At 26.6% G+C, this 20929-nt stretch overlaps 2 protein-coding genes across 2 annotated transcripts in view; one reads left to right on the forward strand and one right to left on the reverse strand.

Annotated features, from left to right (window-relative positions):
- Positions 1-6534, forward strand: part of LOC107456450 (uncharacterized) — a 50853-nt gene extending 44319 nt beyond the window's left edge. Inside the window, exons 17-19 of the mRNA XM_043047026.2 lie at positions 2169-2257; positions 5830-5868; positions 6491-6534. Coding sequence (XP_042902960.2) covers positions 2169-2249 — 81 coding nt within the window. The 3' untranslated portion in view covers positions 2250-2257; positions 5830-5868; positions 6491-6534. The remainder of the gene's footprint in view (positions 1-2168; positions 2258-5829; positions 5869-6490) is intronic.
- Positions 6535-6569: 35 nt separating this feature from the next.
- Positions 6570-20929, reverse strand: part of LOC107456451 (Syntaxin 6) — a 20346-nt gene continuing 5986 nt past the window's right edge. The window contains exons 2-8 of the mRNA XM_016074316.3: positions 20333-20499; positions 19280-19374; positions 15772-15819; positions 15590-15691; positions 14021-14127; positions 12813-12907; positions 6570-9568 (exon numbers count right to left, since the gene is read on the reverse strand). Coding sequence (XP_015929802.1) covers positions 9492-9568; positions 12813-12907; positions 14021-14127; positions 15590-15691; positions 15772-15819; positions 19280-19374; positions 20333-20499 — 691 coding nt within the window. The 3' untranslated portion in view covers positions 6570-9491. The remainder of the gene's footprint in view (positions 9569-12812; positions 12908-14020; positions 14128-15589; positions 15692-15771; positions 15820-19279; positions 19375-20332; positions 20500-20929) is intronic.

Below are 20929 nucleotides of genomic sequence, written 5' to 3' on the forward strand. Positions count from 1 at the left end.
TCCCCCCCCCCCCCCTACGTTCCTGAGAAACTAAACAACTTGGATATGTTTTAGAAAAATAATCTTTCGTTCGATAATACAAGTAGAAGTAATTGTTAAAAGTCTATAATAAATTTTTGAAAAAAATAAATTGAATTTAGGAACGTTTTTGTTCCGAAAAGTTGCTTTTTGTGCAAAGAGAAATAACGACATAAATTTTTTTAAAATTGGTTGATATTTTCCATTCACACATTGTTCTTAAAAAATTTATTTTTAAACTTTTTTTTAAGTTAGCTAAGACCTTGAAACAAACACGCTTTAATTTTTCCTACCTTGTTTCATAGTTGGAATATCCTAAATAATTTAATTTTCTTAAAAAATTAAATTATTTAGGATTACATTGTTCTTAAAAAATGTATTTTTAAACTTTTTTTAAGTTAGCTAAGACCTTGAAACAAACACGCTTTAATTTTTCCTACCTTGTTTCATAGCTGGAATATCCTAAATAATTTAATTTTTAACGTTTGCGCAATGTTTCAACAAAAAAAACTCCTTAAATTTACCAGTTTTTCATAAATTTCATTTCGCTTATTATGTTCGATTAGAACAACCCACGCAAACGTCGAGATCCACCTATACACTATCCTACCAGCCATCCAATTTTTGCTGTTTTTTTGCATTATATTTACAGCTAGTTACAAAGATCTTCAATGGCATAGAATTCTTTGGTTTACTGCAATGTACAGGTTCCTTTCTTATATCCCACATCTGAAGTTTGATTTTTCAGAGAAATGAGGCATAATATATCTAGACTTTAGTGTTGCTCGGATATAATCATCTCTAGCTTCAGTATTTTATTCGAAGCCAACTATCATACGTTTGACATACCTTTCGATAGTCTAGGAGTGATAGAGAAATTTGGGTGTCTCTCAAATGGCGTAGTGTCAGAATTAATGTGTGTTTTAATATCTTCACTTAAGTCGTGTAGCATTGTTGAAGGGTGTAAAATACAAGAATTTCACTACATAATTTCAAAGTAATCTGAAGGTAGAAAGGCTATTTTCGGTAGTACAAAGCTTCAAATTGCCTTGCTTTTAATATCCTTTTAATATGCAACCTAAAGACTTGATTGAATACAGTTAGCCGTCTAAAATGGGATAAAGGAACAGGATCGCGAGTCGCCAAGTCAACTGGACGGTGGTTCACGGTGATTGTACTTAAAATGTACAGAAGATGTTTGTTGATAAGAATTTATCGAGCAAAGACCAAGCTTCGGATTTATTGGAATTCTTGTGTGGCCAATGTTGCGAAACTCGAGTGAAGATATTAAATCACTCATCAATTCTGGCACTAGGCACATTAGAGAAATACCAATTTTCCTGCCACATACAAGTTGTGTTAAATATGGAATAAAATATATGAACTTGAAGCTATATATGAATCCGAGCAACACCAAGATCTAGTTTAACCTCATTTCATCGAAAAAAAAATGGGGCTTTAAATGCACAGTAGGTAAAAAAAAGGAATTTTAACAAAACCAAAGAATTCTATTCCATTGAAAATCGTCGCAAATAATTGCAAATATAATATAATGTAAAATATCACATCAAAAAATTTGATTGATTGGGTAAGGTGTAGGTGGAACTCGACGTGCAACACATACATTTTTATCTAAACATTCCAAGAATGTAGAAAATTAAATTATTGAAACCATCAAACAAGCATACAAAACTAAAACGTGCTTATTTCAAAAGTTTTAGCCAACCAATTTTTTTAAAAAAATACTTGTTTTTTTTCAAGTGTTTATTAATTTTAAGGACGATGTACAAACGGAAGATAATAACAGGTTTTAAAAATTTTTTATACCGTTTTCATTCTTATAACAGGCAACTTTTCCCCATTGAAGCCTTTACTTCTCACTCTAGAGTCAAGGGGTAGTGTTGTTAAAAAGTAATGGCTTATCAATATGGAATCAACGATTTCTGGTGCTATTTTCAAAACATAAATGCTCAAAAACTAAGATAAATTTGGCATTTTTCTCATATTCATAATGGAGGAATAAAAAATTCTAACTTGGTATTCTTTATGATAATTGCATTTAGTAAATAAAAGTATTTAACTCTACTCTTAGTTTAAAGTGATTTTGTTCTTTGTGTTCCTAAATAAAACACTTGTTTTAATTTCGACAGTATGTTAATGAAAGAGGAAGTGAAATATGGATAAAAACAGAAGAAACATATACCGAGTTTCATCACAAGAAAAAGAATTAAGATTACAGGTATAACCATTTTACAGATTATAGGTACCTTTTCTTTGAAATCATTAGAGCAATTTTTTTTCATTATGCAAAAGAAATGTCTTATCAGCAAATTCTAAAACTAAAATTCGATCTTTATTATTATATAGATATAATAATAAAGATCAAATTATTATTATTAAAGATTATTATAAAGACCCTTATAACCTTTAATAGTTTATTGATTTTGACTAATTTGCCAAAGAATGTTCTTGCAAGTATCACTTAAGTGACCTATAATTTTTTTTCAATACTTGTACAGTCCGCAAAAAAAAAAAAACGAATCACCCTGAATAACTTTCGTTCTAATGATCGGATTTTCACGAACTAAGTGTCAATCTTAATGGTTCCTGGGGGTGACCTCAAATATGCTAATTAATTAGTGCTAACTATTAATTAAGTTACGAAATCAGACACAAAAACGTACTTTCTCTGAATAAACATATATTTTTTCTTACATATTTGGATTCTTAACCTTCAAAATATAGGGGGTAGCCGCAATCTGGGAAATATGGTCCCCATAGTTTGGTCAGGAGAGCGATCCAAAGTTCGTACCCCTTAATGTTAATTTCACTTTTTACGTTTTTAGTCATATTTTAAAAACTAATAAAGCAATTCGAAGAAAATTTCACCCAGTCATAAAACTCATTTACCCAAAGATAATTTCACGAAAAAAATAATTTTTAATAATTGTTAATTATTTTTTATTATTTAATTAAATTAAGGATGAAAAATTTTTGAATTATAAGGTATGAATTTTTTTATACCATATTAATCTACATATTTTTCAATTGAAAAATCTAAAGTTTCAACTGTTTTTATTTATTAGAAGCTGAGAAAAATTAAAATTAATTATTTTTAAAAAAATAATTTGGCGACAATGAAGAAATGATTAAATGGAGCGATTAATATTAAAATGTGATAAACTTGCGAGGAACTTGACTTCGCGCGCTTAGCATAAAATTTCATTCATATTTTTTTCGCTAATAATCGTTTGCTTATCTTTTCATTTTTATTTTTTTAAGCTATAAAATACGATGTTTCTTCTTTAGTCGTCTAAAATTCTATTTGCAATTTAGTAAAGAAATTTGAATAAAACATTTTATTGAATAAAATACATTTTATTCAGAGAATGTGGAGTTTTATAAAAGCATGCTTCTGATAGAATATGATTATACAACAGATTGTGCTTCTTTAATGTGATTTTTTTTTATTTTTTTTTTCTCAATAACTGATAAAATTTCAATAATATACATACGAATGAATAAATTTGGAATAAAATATTCATCAATTTCTTGAATATATATTTTATAAATATTAATAAAAATACGCAGTCAACATTTTTAAGCATCTCTCACAACATCGCAAATTTCTCAAAATCTTATAGGGTAAACTAACCAGTGAAGGAATACTTAAGCTTAGCTTGTCTTTAAAAAAAAATCATAAAAATTTCAAAATTTGTAATTTTAGCTAAATGACGTATTTGTTATTAAATGCATGTCGACATATTTGTTATTAAATGCAAATTATGTAAAAAAAATTTAGATAACTTACATAATATTGTTTTAAGCTTTTGGTGGTTTAAATAATAAGTAGTAAGATAACCAAGTGAAGGAACAGTTCTTAAATTGAATAAACACTAAATTTTCCAGTGAATGAACACTTAATTTTGAGAATGTTTGATGCTCGTTAGGAATCCTTAGGCCACACAGATATCTGTCGCCCTGTAGATGCCTGAATTGACGGATGTTAACACAGGCGGGCATTAGGAAAAAAAAATCTTTTAAGTTTTCGTGCCCCCATTTCAGTATCTTAAGGGCCTTACGAGCTCTGTTTAAAAAGAGAGTATCATATCAGATATATATATATATATAAGAAAACAAAAATAATCATAGTAGCAGTATTTGGTGGTAAATGTAGCTTATCGTAATTGAAGAATATGCTGTGCGACATTTTATGGTGAATTTGCGAACGTAAGTTTCAGAATGTATCGAAACATGTGGATGCTATTTGCTAATCATCTTTATCCAAAGAAAACCATGTAACGTAAATATCTAGCAAAATGAAGCAATTTTTTAAACAATGAATCATACAATATGCAACATATTATTTCTATATCTTATTCTTAAACATAACATATTTCAATGTTTTTAAAATGCCACTAAACATTCAGCAATTCATTGAGTTATAGAAAAAAGAAATCGTAAATTACAGAAAACCTTGTGAATGTGCATTAGAATTACTATACAATCTACATTTTATTTTTCATGCACTTTTTTTTCCTTCAAACTTTCATGCCTAGAAGACTCGATTAAAGCTGTAAAAATCATTATCCCTAAAATTTTGTATATAGCTATTATAAGTTATGTTAATTTGATTTTAGTATGAAATCCTCGAATAAACATAGCAAAAATAGCATAATCTAAATAATATCAGATAAAAAGTTCATGTATTTAAATTCTGAAAACTTATAAATCGATTCAAATTTTCTTTTCAAAAGAGATTAAAATAATTTTTTATTTTATTTATTTATTTATTTTTTTTGCTTTTTGGACATAAATGAACTTAAAAATTGTCTATTGCCTAGAAACTTCGAGATGTTTTCTATTAACTATTAATTAAACCTCTCAGAGCAATCACAAAACATTATTTCAATTTTTTTACAGTCAGAAATTGGTTGCCTAGCAACCTAGTAAAATTAAGCGTTTCTCTTTTGAATCAGTCAATGGGTTATCTTAAAATATTTATTTGCGCAGGCGACTTTTTTTGGCGGTTTTCTGGACTATCGCCAAATATATAAACCTTTATTGCAACCCAATTTACGACCCAATTGTTTTAAAATTTTGTCTACCCCCCCTAATTCAAGTGTCTAGATTCCAAATATGTAAAAAAAAATGCATGTTTATTCAGAGAAAGTACGTTTTTGTGTCTGATTTCGTAACTTAATTAATAGTTAGCACTAATTAATTAGCATATTTGAGGTCACCCCCAGGAACCATTCAGATTGACTCTTAGTTCGTGAAAATCCGATCATTAGAACGAAAGTTATTCAGGGTGATTCGTTTTTTTTTTTGCGGACTGTACAAAATCTACCTAGTTGAAAACAATAATCTGCTTGGTCTTAGTTTTGGAAACAGTTCAAATTTTGTGTTTCTGCATAAAAAAAAGAAAGAAAAATCAGTAGAGTAAGCTTGACAGTAAGTATTGTATACCTTGCATCACAAATAATTTATAAGTAAATTAGAGATCATTTAGACTTGAATTTCAAATAGGTTAGTGAATATCACTCTTTATGTAGATTATACTTCTGTAGGGAAACATTAGACTTAATTTCTTTCCCAATCAAATATTTTACGCTAAAAAGAGTAATATACTGTTAATTTGAAGTAAATTTAAAATCAACTAGGTACATTGATGGTTCAGAGTATTCAGAATACCAATAAATGTTTCAAATATTCACATTAACAAGTGAAAAACTATACATAAATGCTTTTTCTTTTTAAAAAAAATGAAATTTTTAAATAATCTCAATTTATGATTAACTTATATTTCAGGTACTGCCATACTAGTGCTATAGTTTCAATAGAACTAAGGTAAAAATGTTCTTCTCTATCAATAGTCATGGAATTCCATTTGTTTTCTAAGAAATTATTTTCATAGCAAAATACTAGTGCTAGAAAATTAATATAATTTTGGACTACAATAGAAATTTATAAAAGTACAAGATCAAATATTCACAAAAAAAAAAAAAATGATGTTTGTAGATCTTAGTACCAATATATTAACTGTAAACTTATAAAAACAATCAAAATAGCAATTTAACATGAAATGTATCATTATCTTTTTAAATTCAGCTTTCTGATAGGGTGATGCATAGTACTTTAAACATTTCTAATATTGCAATGAAAATAACAAATGTTAAGAATTGGAATCAAATATTTTCTCTTCAATTTTTTGTTATATTGAATGGTTGCAATTTAGTTAAGTTGATCAAAATACTTTACATGAGTATGATTAAAAAAATCTTTCATTTTTAAATATTTGTTTTAAATGCTAGAAGTTATGAAACTATCTTTTTCAAAAACTACGAAAACCAAAATGTCAGCTTACTTTTAACAAAGTAGAGAAAGAAAAAATGAAATTGTGATAATGAGCTAAATTTAAACTTAATATTATACAAATAATTCATAAATCATAAAATTTTATTTTATTTAGGTAATAGAAAAAAGAAAGAGCCAAGAAAGAAAAATGTATTTGAGTGTTTAAAGTAGAAAAATAAAGAATATTGCCAAAGTTGATGAGTTACATAAATTTATTAACAATTACATGCTTCAAAATATTGACAACTTTATACTAATTACAAAATAATGTATGTCTTACACATACAACAGGTATTTTGGCATTACTAAACTTGCTGAATTATCGAAAAATAGTTAATAAATAAAAAATCTAATAGAGACTAATAAGAAATACATCACAATATTTCACTCATTAACAAAAAGTTAATAAGTTATGCAGTAATTATTACTTTTTGAATACTTTTATAAAATAATATTATCGACATATTTGAGACACAGATTAATTATGCAACGCATTTTAAACCCAATAATACATTAAAAAACTCAATATCAGAATCTTTTACACAGATTTAAAGGTATGCATTTTCTATTAAAAACTTTGTTCTAATGTTTAAGTTGGAAAAAAAAAAGTTTTTAAAATGAAAATATTACCCTGTAGAAGAAAAAATGAGTAAGGAAAAAAGGTAAAACAGATATGGTGAAAAATTGGATCATACATATAACATATGAAAGTTCTTAAATCAGCTAAGAAACTAAACATTTTGTAGAATAATAATATAAACCTTTTACAAGTATACAATCAATTCACTATAACTCAAATATGTTAACATGTTAATTGTTTTTTAAAAAAAAGATATGATTTTTTATAGCTGCAAAAAATTGGGAATAACACCCTAAGACAAGTAAACTTATGGGCAGTAAGTAAATTTGTTATTCTTTGCTCATATTGTTTGCATTGTCAACAATAATTGTACACTTAATTGCATTGGAATCAGGAAAAGATAAGAATCAATGAAGCTCTAAGCATTTATAATTTATCTCCATTTTTAATTCACCATGTTTTTGATGAGTTTTGTGTTTATCATTTATTGTTAGTTTGCAAGGAAAAAAAGATTATCTTCAAATATGCCTAAAGAAAAGTTAAAAAGTAACAGAAGATATAGCATATATATATAACGATAACGTAAAAGTAGAGAATTTTTCTAAATAATTTAAGATAAAGATCCTTAAATGATATATATTCATAAACACACTGTCAAAAAGACAATTGCTAACATTTGAAAATCAAAGCAAATGGTAGATGACGTTTTTAAAAGGTCAAGGTTTGTCGGCCCTATCAAATGTGAGAAATAGTAAATTAAGTGTAAGATAGCATTTTGTTATTTATATCAGATATGCAATTATCTGATATAAATAACACAAGAAGTTAAAATCAAACAAAATACCTAAATATACACAGAAAATATAAATGCTTTGCTTCAGATAACTCAATAAAACCAGGAATATTTAGAGGAGTAATTCTATAATTTAAAACTATCCTTTATAATTTTTAGTTTAAATAATGAAGCATTAAAAAAATACTTTGAAAAATAAATAAAACTGCAATTAATACACTAAATAGTTCATTAAAGCATTTTAAATAGCCAATATTATAAATTATATGAAGCTATTTTGAACTAATAAAATTATATATATATATAAATTCAGGCCAGTAATAACTACATATATATTAGAATAATCATGAAGTATAGATTTGATATGCTAGTTTTTTTCAATTACTTCAATCATATATTGATTTAAGAATTAATCTTTAATTTTGATAATTGCATTTTGTTGCCAACAAAGTGAATAAAACATTAAGTTGGTGTCAAAATTTCTCAGAAATATAAATGTGGAAGGAAAAAAAAGGGCATAAGAAAATGCATTTATGTTGTATTGATTCTAGCTAAAAATGTAAGGTGGCCTCACTTTTTCAAAAATATACCTGGTTTGACTTACAAGGTGAAGTAGAAATTTTATAAGGAGTCATAATACAAAATAATATTGTATACCTGCTTATGAAGTAAAGCTCACCTGCAGCGGCCAGTTGTTGGTCTACAGGGTCATGGAGGTAAAACCTTCTCAGTTTTGAGAGAAATGACATAATAGTGGCTATGTGATTAGTATTGTGTATCAACCACCCTTACTTCCCACCCAGGCTGTTAGTCAGATAAACTTCAAGTCATCTTTGAGGTTAGAATCCCTGTTTCACATGACAGTAAAGTTCCTAAACAACTTTACGATAGCAGCACATAATTGCCTATTCTTTCAATAAACTTTAATAAATATTTATTCTAGCTGAGCAAGGAACTTGAAAATGTTTCAAACTTATTTAGTAAGCAGATAAAGTTCTGCAATGCGTAAGAAAGTTTTTCTAAAACCTAGCAGAGAGCTACACATGGACTGTTAAAAAATTTCTTCACCAACCTAATATTATTATTATTAAAAAAGAAAAAAAACTTGATGGGTTTAATGGTAGGAGGTTAAATGAGAAAAAAAAGAGTGCAAAATACATGGATTTTTATTTATGTATTGAATGCAGAAACACAATCATACAAAGCTGCTTAAAACAACTAAACTTATAATCAACATAATTATGTCAAAATTATCAGTAAAAGGATTTTATTTTATTTAATCACAAATAACATACATAACTATATTAACACATTTTGTAGTAAGATAGATAAAATAATTTCAACGAATAAACTTGTCTTATAATAATAATAAATGAATAAAAACAGGGTCGAAATCCAAAAAGGGAAAAATTAAAAACTTGCAATTACATTTTCCCCCAAACAAAAATGAGATTTTAGAAACTACTTTTTATATAAATCAACAACTCCTTATAAATAAAAATATTCCAATGTCAACAAAAAACAAGTTTCAATGAAAATTAAGCTCACAACCAAAGACTAAACTGTTTGGAATGCATGAACACATTAGAAACATTTTAACAACAGTTTCACATTTTCTCTAAACAAAACATACATAACTAGTTAAAAATCCATAAAAGTGTTAGTGATATATAATCTCTATATATTGGATGGCAAACTCCTTATTTACAACTCACTGCTTAAATAAGGATGGAAATTTCTTTTTCACAGAATGAAAAATAGAAGTATAATTATAAAAATGATTAGCAGCAAAACTCCAATAGCAGTCCACTGCCTTTTATCTAGAAGAAAAAGAAGTTATAAATACCAAAATGAAAACAGCTAAGTTACAAAAAAGATGAAAATTCAGCAGAGTAGCAAGATTTTTTTATAAAGGTAGTAATATATTGGGTTGTTCAGAACGTATTTCTTTTTTTTTTTTTTTTATGAAAATGAAAGATGGTTTTGTTATAGTGAATAAATATTTTATTGAATTCCAAATAAATGAATAAATATTTTATTGTTCATTCTGGTTTAATGCCTTTGGTCATATTTCTTGCAGTAACATGATTCCAAATTCATAAAAGTTTTGTTCCTTGCTGGCGAAATACAGATCCAGGTGACTTTTGACTTCCTCATTAGAATCGAAGGTTTTACCATCGAAAAAATTATGCAGAGATCAAAACATTGTTGTAGACAACCTATTTCTCATTCCCAATGATGATGCATATTAAAATTGGATAATTTTTGTACGTCCAAATTTGTTTTAGAAGCAAATCAAAGGCATAAATGGGACCGTACAAATTTCTTTTGGGCAGAACAGGAAGAACCCATATGTCGAGATTTGAAATTAAAATAAATCTTAGGCATTTCAAATTGATATTAATTGTTGAATTAAATAAATTTGATCTCATAGCAACTTCAAGAGTTGCTATCCGCTTATTTAGCTTCAACTGACGTAGTGGATTTTAAATGATGTATCAAAACTTTGCAAACCAGTTTTGGCACTAGCATACTGTCAATACAGCCTCTCCACACATGTAGAATAGTTTTTTTCCAGCTGGAACAGTATTTTTTATCTTTTCAACAGTAAATAAAATAAAATATGTCGTATTTTACTTTCCATACTTGAAAGGGTACTAACCAAAATCTATAGCATCGAATCAATCGAAATTTTTCAGAACAAGCCTTGTTATACCTGCTGGCTTAGGAGAGAAATTGGCAGTGAAAAAGTGTAATTACTTTCCGAAGAACCCAATACATTAAGAGAGAGATACGTAACCATTAATAAAAACTTTATTCATTATATATTATGAAATAAATCAAATAATAAACCTTACAAGAAAAGAAAGAAAATAAGGAAAAAGAGTGCGACATAAATAACAATTTCATGAAAGTCAATAACTTCCAGCGGCATTAATCACTTAAAAAGATTCAAATAATTCTTTTCCAGATTATTAAATATTTTTTTGTCAAGTTTCCAAGAATAGATTTAGTAGTTAACAGTGAATTATACTTTGCCTTGTTTTAGTGATTTTCCTTATTTTTAATTTTGGTTGCAGATCATTATTTCAAAACTTCCTTTTTACTATTCTTTGAACTACTTTTCGAAGTGTCAAAGAAAAGAAAGTGATATCAAAGAAATGTCAAAGAGTGATATCACAATAGCTGATTCACTTTCAGCTATATTTGAAGCAGATTTTTTAAGAGCTTTATCATGAGTGTGCAAATTTAAGTGTTTGAGTCATAAATGCCTTTCTAGTAGCCATTTTAGTTAAAACAGTTTTTTTCTCAATTGCAAAATATACAAATATACATAAAAAGCGAAAAATCGTGAATCCATAAATTTTCACCTCTGACGACTTAAAGTAAAAAGAACACCGTTGACCTGTATAATATATAGTTGAAACAGGGGTAGAAATTAAGAAAACATGCAACAGTGTCTAAAAGTTATTATTAACAAATAGGCATTTGAGATTTGTTTACATTGCTCTATAAGAATTTTTGTTTAAAAAAAAAAAAAAGTTATCAAGTGAATTGATATAAAAAATCACAGTACAAAGAATGTGTAATATTCATAATTATGATGAAGTAACCGATTTTGTAACAACAATATAGATCAAAACATTAAACTAAAAATAAAAAAAACTATAAAAGCTAGGATTGACTGAATTTAAAGCATTTATTTAAGAAAAAAATGTATTGATTTGGATCGATTTTAAATTCATTAATTTAAGTTAAGGATGCACAAGCTATGGCCTGTGTGCCAAAACTGTCCCTTGAAATTCGTGACTTGGCCCCCTGAATAGATTTAATTATTAATAAAAAATACATAAAAATTAAGAGAAAAGTTTTTTTTTTCCAGCTTTGAAACAAAAATATTGCTGTATTAGAAAAAGTTACTGGTCATCTTGCTTTTTAATTTACCTACTATTTCAATGCAAGCCTGAATTTGATTGCAAACATTTCATTTTTCAAGTTTTAATCATAGAAAGAGTTCAATGCTTGCATGGAAATGTAATTTCCTTACAAATTTTACAAGTTACCTTCAACTAGGATCTAAATATGCATTACATTTGTACGATTATAGTTTTACTGTAATTGAGGAGGCCCCTAAAATTACATTTTTCAGTTTTCTATAATCTGCTATAAAAAAAAGTTATGCATCCCTGATTTAAATCTAAAAAAGTTTTTTTATACAATATAATTTACTATGACATTTTAAAGATTGCAATATTTTTTAAAGTCTGATTTTATTCAAAATGATAGTTTTACCCCAAGAAATAATAGAAGGGGGATGTTTGTAAATTACTATATGATAAAAAATATATAAATATAATATATTATTTATTATATATAACAATTACATATATTTTTAATAATATAATAAATACATTAAAAATACATAATATGTTAAAATATAATAAAGAAAAGCAGTAAAAAGTTACATGAAACTTTTAAATAACAATATTCCATTATCTGTCTGTCAAATAATTTCTTTTTATTAAACATGTATCAATTACATCCATTTGGTTTTAAAATTATCTAAGTATAGCTAATTATAAAACATATTAACTATGTAATTAGTGTAAATAAATAATGAAATTAAATAACCAATTGATGAGAGTGTTAAACTTTATTAAAAATTATAATTTTATTCTGTAGTTAGTTTATGGTAATGAAATGATAATTTTAATTGGAAACATTAAATATTTAAGCTATAATACAGTTTTTAAATAATATATATAATACATTTTACTGCAGCTATGACTGAATAATGTGAAAAAATTAATAATTATAATAAAAAATAAATCTGATACAAATAAAGATCAGATTGTTTTGATTTTTCAAAAAAGATCAAGATTTTCACCAAGCCTGAAAACAGCATACCATCTCTTTACATTTATTGCTCTGGCATAAAAGACTAATGATAATTAGTTTAGGGTTGGCCTAGGTCAAATTTTAGTGGCTCCAAACTACCTTTAATTCCAAGCCATGTTGAGCAACTTTAAAATAATAAAATAAATAAATGAAAGGATTTCTTACCACTGGTCATGTGTAGAGCTTTAGCAATTTTACCAACAGTTGCATCCATTTTCGATTCAGTAACCTCCATTTCATAGCCCAACTCATCTAGCATTCTACATTTAAAAGAAACATATTTAAAATTGATTACAACATTCATTGGCAAAATAATAATAATAATAAAAACTAAATAGAAAAAAATAAATTTATTTTAAAATCTCCATTAACTGACCATACTAAAAATGGTTGACAATTAAAAAATTTCAAACAAATTCTTAAAGTACTTAGAAAAAAATTCTTACATCTTGAAAACTCAAATCAGTATAAACACATGCTATTAAAGCATATTTAAAATACAAGACTTAAAAAAATGTACAGGAAAAAAAAATTAATTCATAACCAAAATGACCTAAAGCAAAAAACAACCAAAATTGCATTTGTCATCAACTTCTTATCTCTGATAATGATTGTTTAGATTACAAGACCCTGCCATTCTCTAGATGGGTCCATAACACTTACCAAAAAATAGAAGGAATTATTGGTACATAAGCACAAAGCCTACAATACTACTCCTTAACTTAAATCAGGAAATGTCTTTTTTGAATCAGTAATTAGAATAAATTTAATCCTCTAATATTATTCCCACTTCTTTCATGTATACTAGTTTTTCCACTTGCTCAGTTATCAATGAGAAAAAAAATATGGATAATTTATTTCACATCAGTCCGTCTAACTATCACTAGACCATTATTAGTTTGAAACATAAAGTACCTAACAAAGGACGTCATATGATGAAAAGAGCCTTTAATTGTTTTGTCTTCCGTGTAAATATTTGCTTAAAGTTTTGTTGATATTCAAAACTAGGAATGAGGCTCAACCAATTTTGTAACTTTGTTGCCTGTTTCTTTGGGTGAGAGGAACAAATATGTTTCAAAACCAATATGAGCTCAGATTTAAAACAAAGTTACGGCAAATATTTACGTTTTGGTTATAACTCAATTGATTTCACTATGTCGCAAACTGAAAAGATTACTAGTAGTCCAGTGTTTTAAACAGAAAATATATTTGTAAAAAAAAAAAAGGACACTGTTTGACATAAATTAAATTTTAAGATGAAAACAGAAGATGAAACACAAAGATAAAGAAAACTCTCCTCTCATACAAAATGGTATTAATTTAAAATTAAAGATAAGCATCAGAAACATTGAAATACAGCATAAGGAACTTACACAGATTGTTCCTCCAATTCATTCCCTATTTGTTTGCTCATAGATTTTAATGTACCAACTGTGTTACCAACTCTTTCAATTTGCTCTTCTTGGGAATCAATGATGAGCTGAGTGTGAAATAAAAATATTTCAATTAATATAATATATTTCAATTAATATTATATATATTATATATATATCAATTATATATATATATATCAATTAATAATAAACTCATTAATATCATTAACTCTAATAATATCTATTAATTACTAATTAAATGATCTCATATGAATTCATGTTAGAAAAAAACATAGCAGAAATAAATAATTGTTCTTTTTATTGAAGTCACTAATATATAATTAGAAATTTTGTATTTGATGAGAAAAGAGCTGGAAAATTACATTCATGATTATAGACTTTTGAGGCCTAACATATTACACTTAAATTGATTTGAATTCTAAGGTAAACTAACCAGTGAAAGAAAACTTCAGCTTCGCTTGCCTTTTAAAAAATCATATTAATTTCAAAATTTGTAATTTTAGTTAAATGACAGTGTCAATATATTTGTTACTAATTGCAAATTATGTAAAAAAAATTGTAGAGAACTTACATAATATTGTTTTAAAGTTTTGGAGGTTCAAATAACAAGTAGTAAGAAGACCAAGTGAAAGAACAGCTCTTACCAGTGAATGAACACCCAGTAAAGGAACACTTAATTTTGGTTATTTTTTAATGCTCTTTATAAATTTATAAGCCATACAAATATTTAAAAACAAGCCTATTCTTGAAATTATAACATATAAATACTTGGAAAATGTTAACTTTTTTTTGCAATCATGAATTGAAAATTAAAGTGTCAACATATTAACACATACTGTTCATTCACTGGGAAATCTATGCCCAGTAAAGGAACATGCCTTTACAAATAGATTGTTATGTAGTTATTACTAGACAAGCATGAACATTGACCAACACATTCTCTAAAAAATGACTTGTTTATTTGTAATTAACAATTATGTTCTTCACAGTAAATTAAAAAAAGATTTTTAAATTATTCAGTATACATAGTTTCCTTCAATAGAACAAAAATATGTAAACTACAAATGGTTTGAATAAAATTTCAAAATTTTCACAAGACATGTCAGTCTGCAAAATATGTTTTAAATATTAATAAAACAGAAGCATTAACTATAAGTATGCATTGATGAAGTAAAGGCAGAGCACTTTTATTAACAAAGAAATATTATCATCAGAAATATTGCACATTATTATTAGAAACAGCAGCAAGTGCATTAAGGATCAACTTCACCAATTCACGTTAAATTATTGCTTCTATTGGGGATTAATGTCAAGATGTTATCTTCAGATCTAGTTAAATATTTATATCTGTCTAGATACAGACAGGCAAAAAATATATGTCTGATTGGAATTTTTACATGATCAGAGAATGTTAGGCAATATAATTTTTGGTAGTAACATAAATAAGAATATTATATTGAAGCTATAAATGTATTATATTGAAGCAGATAATCTATCAAACTCTTTGAATTTAGAAGCAAATGTTTGATAATTGATGTAAGCTTTTACCTGCTGAGCTTGTTGGGTATCATCAATAAAATTGCTCTGAGTTGGGCTTTCAACTTCATTTTCTAATCGAGTGTATTTAGCATAGCCAGTTCCAAGAAGGCCCTAAAAATGTATAAATTTTTTTTTCAGCAATGCAAAATTTTAAATTATTAAAATTCTATTTATGGTAATTTTATAATTACCTGGCGTGTTTTCTTTTCTTTAGTTTCAAACATTTTATCTCTCATTAACTGTAAAATAAATAATTCAGTTGTGTTAAATTAAAAATTCTATAGAAAAGGAGAGAAAGATTCATATCTTGATAGAATACTATTCTTTTACAGCAGCTTTTAACTTTATAAAAATGCTTGAGGAATAATCTAAAAATTTAATTGGCTTTTGTGTATTTCAAATATCTTTTTGATAAAACAAAATCCCTCTAGTGCCCAGTTTTTTTACTTTCACCAGGAAGGATTGAACTAATTGTCCACGTAACTTTACAACTGAAACTACTATTTACTTACCAAAAAGTGTTCCTAGATCAACAAGCACGCATAAATTATCTGTACATGATTGTTTATGCTTAGACATAGAGCCTTAACATTTTAAACAATGATATTTTAATCTAAAAGATGGTTTAGGGCACTAGCGGTAAGAAAAAAAAAGAATAATAACTTTATTTTTGAATAAAACAGCAATGATTATCTAACCTCATTAACATGAAGGAAACAGGAATAAAAACTTTTTTTATTAAATGTTACAGCTGACGTAAATAATCTTCAATTTAACTCATAACTTTCAGTACTTATACCTTAAAACACTATATCCTGCAAAAGTTTCAATGCCTGGTTTAGTCTTCAATTCTGCTGCTTATTTTTTATCACCAACTGAAAAATCTTCTAAGTTTAGTATTCAGAGAGCAATTGAAAAAAGGTGAAAAAGTAAATTGGTTTAGCAATAAAACTACCCCTACAAAAGAAAGAAAACTATTACCAGAAAAGAATATGTTGACATGCATGCAATAAAAAAATAATAGTAAGACCAAACACCCATAGCACTGTAAGAAATAAGAACTAAATATGCTAAGGAAATAAAAAGAAAAAAAATAGCATTAATACAAAATAAATAACTTGCATAAAAACTAACAACTTAAACAGAAAATGCAAATTTAAAAGTTTAGTAATAAGTGTAGGGGAGAGTAGGCTAAGAACATGTATCTCTATTGTGAAGAAATTATGTTCTCTAGTGGGCAAACTCCGAATTACATATTACTAATCAAGAAAAAGAATATTCAAAATTGAGTTTGTTTTACTATGTAAATTTTCTAATATTCTTCTTCTTTTTTAAAAGTTATCCTTATTTATTGGTCATTGCAGCTATGAAAATTATTTTTAGTCCATCTTATTATACGTTTACTAAAGCTTCATATCCTAACAAACAGTAAGGATATAGTACTGTTTTGTTTTGATAACCTTTGCTCTTGGGGTAAGATTGGGTACCCCTTGATGTGTGTTTATGGTGGGCCCTTAAAAGCGGCAATGCACTGGAGGAAGAATCTACACCTAAGGGTGAACGGCTACATGGGTCACAGGGAAAAATTTACTGCAAAAAGTAAAAACCTTTTGTAACATTTGATCATGCGATCAGGTTTTCAAGTAGTAGGACTCAATCTTAATGTTCTGAAAGCCTAACCTTAAATAACTTAAAAGTTAATTAGTGCTGGTGACATTTCAAGTTACAAAAATCAAACACGAAAACACATTTTCTCTGAATAAATTTGTTTCTTTTCTCTCAAGGAACTTGGATTATTGACCATTAAGTATAAAAGATAGCCGTAATTTGGAAAATATAGTAAAAATTGTTTAGGCAAGAGAGTAGTTCCAAGATTGATTTTGGTACCCACAACACACATTGGTGTTTCCACTTTTTGCATAATTCGCTATATCACCAAAACCAATGAAGTGAATCAAAAACTTTTAGAATACAATTATAAAATTATTTATAAAAAAATAAATTTTAATAAAAAACAAACTTAATAAATCATTTACTACTGTACTGATTCAACAATTGCCGGAAAAAAATTTTACTCTGAGGCATACAAGTTTTTACACAAATTCAAATTACATAATTTTAAATAACTAAATCCAAAACTTGAAAGAAATTGGCCAAGTAATTTCTAAAAAATAAAAATTTGAAAATACTATTTCCTTGAGATGGCAAAATATGCAAAAAGTGAAATTAATAGCATCATACATTAGCTCACTCTTCTACCTAAAAAATTAGTGACTGCAATTTTGCAGATCGCAGCTACACCCTGGGGGGGGGGCGAATGGCTTCAGTGTCTTATTTTGTATTTTATTGAGTTCTAGTACATGAAAATTCCATCTATATAGCTAAAGTTATTAAGCTGCTTGCTTTTCTGCTGCGAAAAGTCAAAGTTGTTCCACATGCTGGGTTGTATCATTAGAATTTGCATTTCAAAGTTGGTGTCATAGTTGTTAATGTGCAATGTTTTTAGAACTATTTCGAGCTTTAATTCAACATTAATTTCAATATAATTATCATTATGGGAGTTAGCAAATTTAATAAAAAAATCTGCTAATGTAAAAATAGTGAGAGATAGCAAAAATGAAATAAATATTTAAAAAGCAAAGCCAACAGGAAAAAAAAAAAAAGATTAAGAAGGGGAAGAGCGATACCTATTTCAAGAACACATTAGGCTCCTAAATATTACTTTTTCATTCATATACCAGAACAAGCTCTATCACATGTGTTCAGTTTAAATTCTGACTATGAAAGTCCATATTCATTAACATTTTTAAGATTATGTCCAAAATAGCACTTAAAGTAATTACAAATACATACTTTTCAAGTACTGTAAAAACAACTAAGTTTGAATAGTAGAAAAATAAATTTTAAGTGTATTTTTTTAAATTCATATTTTTATAAAAATTGATTCTGCTTCATATGCAATTAGTAAGTTGCTTGATTAATTGAAAAAAAATAGGGCTGCTGTTCTGTAATGTTAATTTCCAAGGTTTTGTGTGTATCTTTTTGGAGAAAAGCATTCCGAACATCTGCATGATACATCAGGACATAAAATAATTTTTTTTTTATTTTGTGATAACTCTGATATTAAGATTTTGTCAGACATGTTTTTGCATCCCGAAAACAATTTATTTATTTTAAAAATTACTATTACACTACATATTTTTTAAAACATTTTAATAATAATTAATCAAATGTGGATAATCAATGTGAATTGGAATCAATATGTAGAAAGCTACGACATGACTGCAAAGGGTTGAACATAGAGTACATAGTTAATAAATTATACTTTCACTATAAATTAGAAAACATGTCTCATCTTCTAAATACATCTTTTTTACTATCAGTGAAAATATAACATTTATGACAATAACCTATAAAAAATTATAATTAAAGATGCACACATAAATATTCTTGATAGCATCATTTTTAGTTTGTTCAGGTTAATGCATATTTTAGCTTGCTCTAATTATTTAGACAGATAAAATATTGCAGATAACACATACAAATCAGTAAAAGTGTGAGAGTCAAACTAATTATATAGCAAGTATTTACTTATGCTTTTTATTCCTTGTTTCCACATCATTTAACTACAAATATAAAAGTGCTTACTTATTTTGGATATTTATGTGCATCGCATGTTAAAGTAACATAAAATAATACCTGTACTTCCTCCTTTGTTTTGTCAATAAAAGCCTTCCGAGTATTGATTTCTGTACAGTCAATTTTAAACTTTTTAGGATTCTTCTCAACAATAGCTGTGTTTATTATTAAGTCAAATGAATATAGAATAAAAAGTAGCTACAATGAGTGAATATAGAAAATGAATTCAAAATCATGATTAAAAAATAAACTATACAATATCATTAATAATTCAAGAGATAGGTATTTATAAAAATAATGTTACTAGTGTGTTGTAATACTTTTTTACGATTTAGAAAAGTAGAATTGAAAAATTAAATTAGGGTGTAAAAAGCTTAAACATTTTTGAACATGAATCATTAAGTAAAAAAAAATTATTAAAGATGTATGAATCACATCGATTGAGTCATATGATGCATATCTATGAAGTCATCTTATTCAAAATATTCTGTAAACCATAGTGTTAAAATGAACTTAAAAATATGCCAATTCATAAATTGTGCAGTATGAAAAAGTGAATTAAACTCTATGTAGCCTTTGAATTTTTAGAATAATATAGTTTTCAGATACACTAATTTGACCTAAATTTTAATTATAAATTCAGTTAGTTAAAATAAAAATAAGTTTTAACTTTGTACATTTAAATATGCAGTTTAAAGTACAAATTCTTTTATACTAAATATTATTAAACAATTTGGCTTACACAGATAATTACACAAATTTTATTTGCATCATTAGCTTAACTCATGTATTATGACTTATTTGTGTAACATAATTTTTAGGAGGTTAAATATAATTTCAGAAAAGTAAAGTTTTTTTTTTTTTTTTTTTTGGAATTATTAAGTAAAGGTATTATGGTACTCAAACAGTTACTCACAACAATAAATATTATAGGAAAAAAAAGTGTTTATAAGTATTTAGAGTTAGTATTTACTATATTATATGATAAAATTACACAAAACAATACTAAGTGTTAAATTTAAAATGCATAGTAGGAAACAGTTTCTTTATTAAGAATAATGAAAAATAAATTATTAATCTTATATACTTAATGACTTTGTTTTATAAGGATACAAATAGTTTCTTCGAGATCTTCTAAATCCCATTCAATGCTACGAAAACTGTTTTTGAGCTCAGTGGTGGTCCATTCTATTTCTTCCTTGCTGATTAAGTTTAAATCCTTTAGTTCACTCCAACGTTGATATAAATCTTTCGTTTTATTTACAGCTTCCACAACCTCACTGAAATTTAATTTATAAGTAGTAAATATAAACAGTTACAAAATGCTCAAAAGCATATTAGTATTTATAAACACACATATAAAATAAAAAAACTTCTATTTGAAATTACACTTAGTTTTCAGCAGGGTTGGGTTTTTGACGTCAAAAAGTGGTTTTTGACATGACAAGGGTATAATACTGGTTTAAACCGTCGAAAACCCGTCAAAAATGTCAAAAACTGAAGTTTGCCAAGAAAATATATAAACTTTAAAACTACCAACAGTTGCCATGCATTAGATTGAAATTTAATTATACTATAGGTAATCAGCAGGTTTTAAAATATTTTTTAATTAAAATTAAGGTAAAATAACAGATTTAAAATCTCAGAAATTTATATTCAAATGCATGTGCAGAAAAATTTTGCACAAAAATTGTTTAAATATTTATATTT

Source organism: Parasteatoda tepidariorum, chromosome 6, assembly GCF_043381705.1.
Source record: "Parasteatoda tepidariorum isolate YZ-2023 chromosome 6, CAS_Ptep_4.0, whole genome shotgun sequence".
Classification (NCBI taxonomy): Eukaryota; Metazoa; Arthropoda; class Arachnida; order Araneae; family Theridiidae; genus Parasteatoda; species Parasteatoda tepidariorum.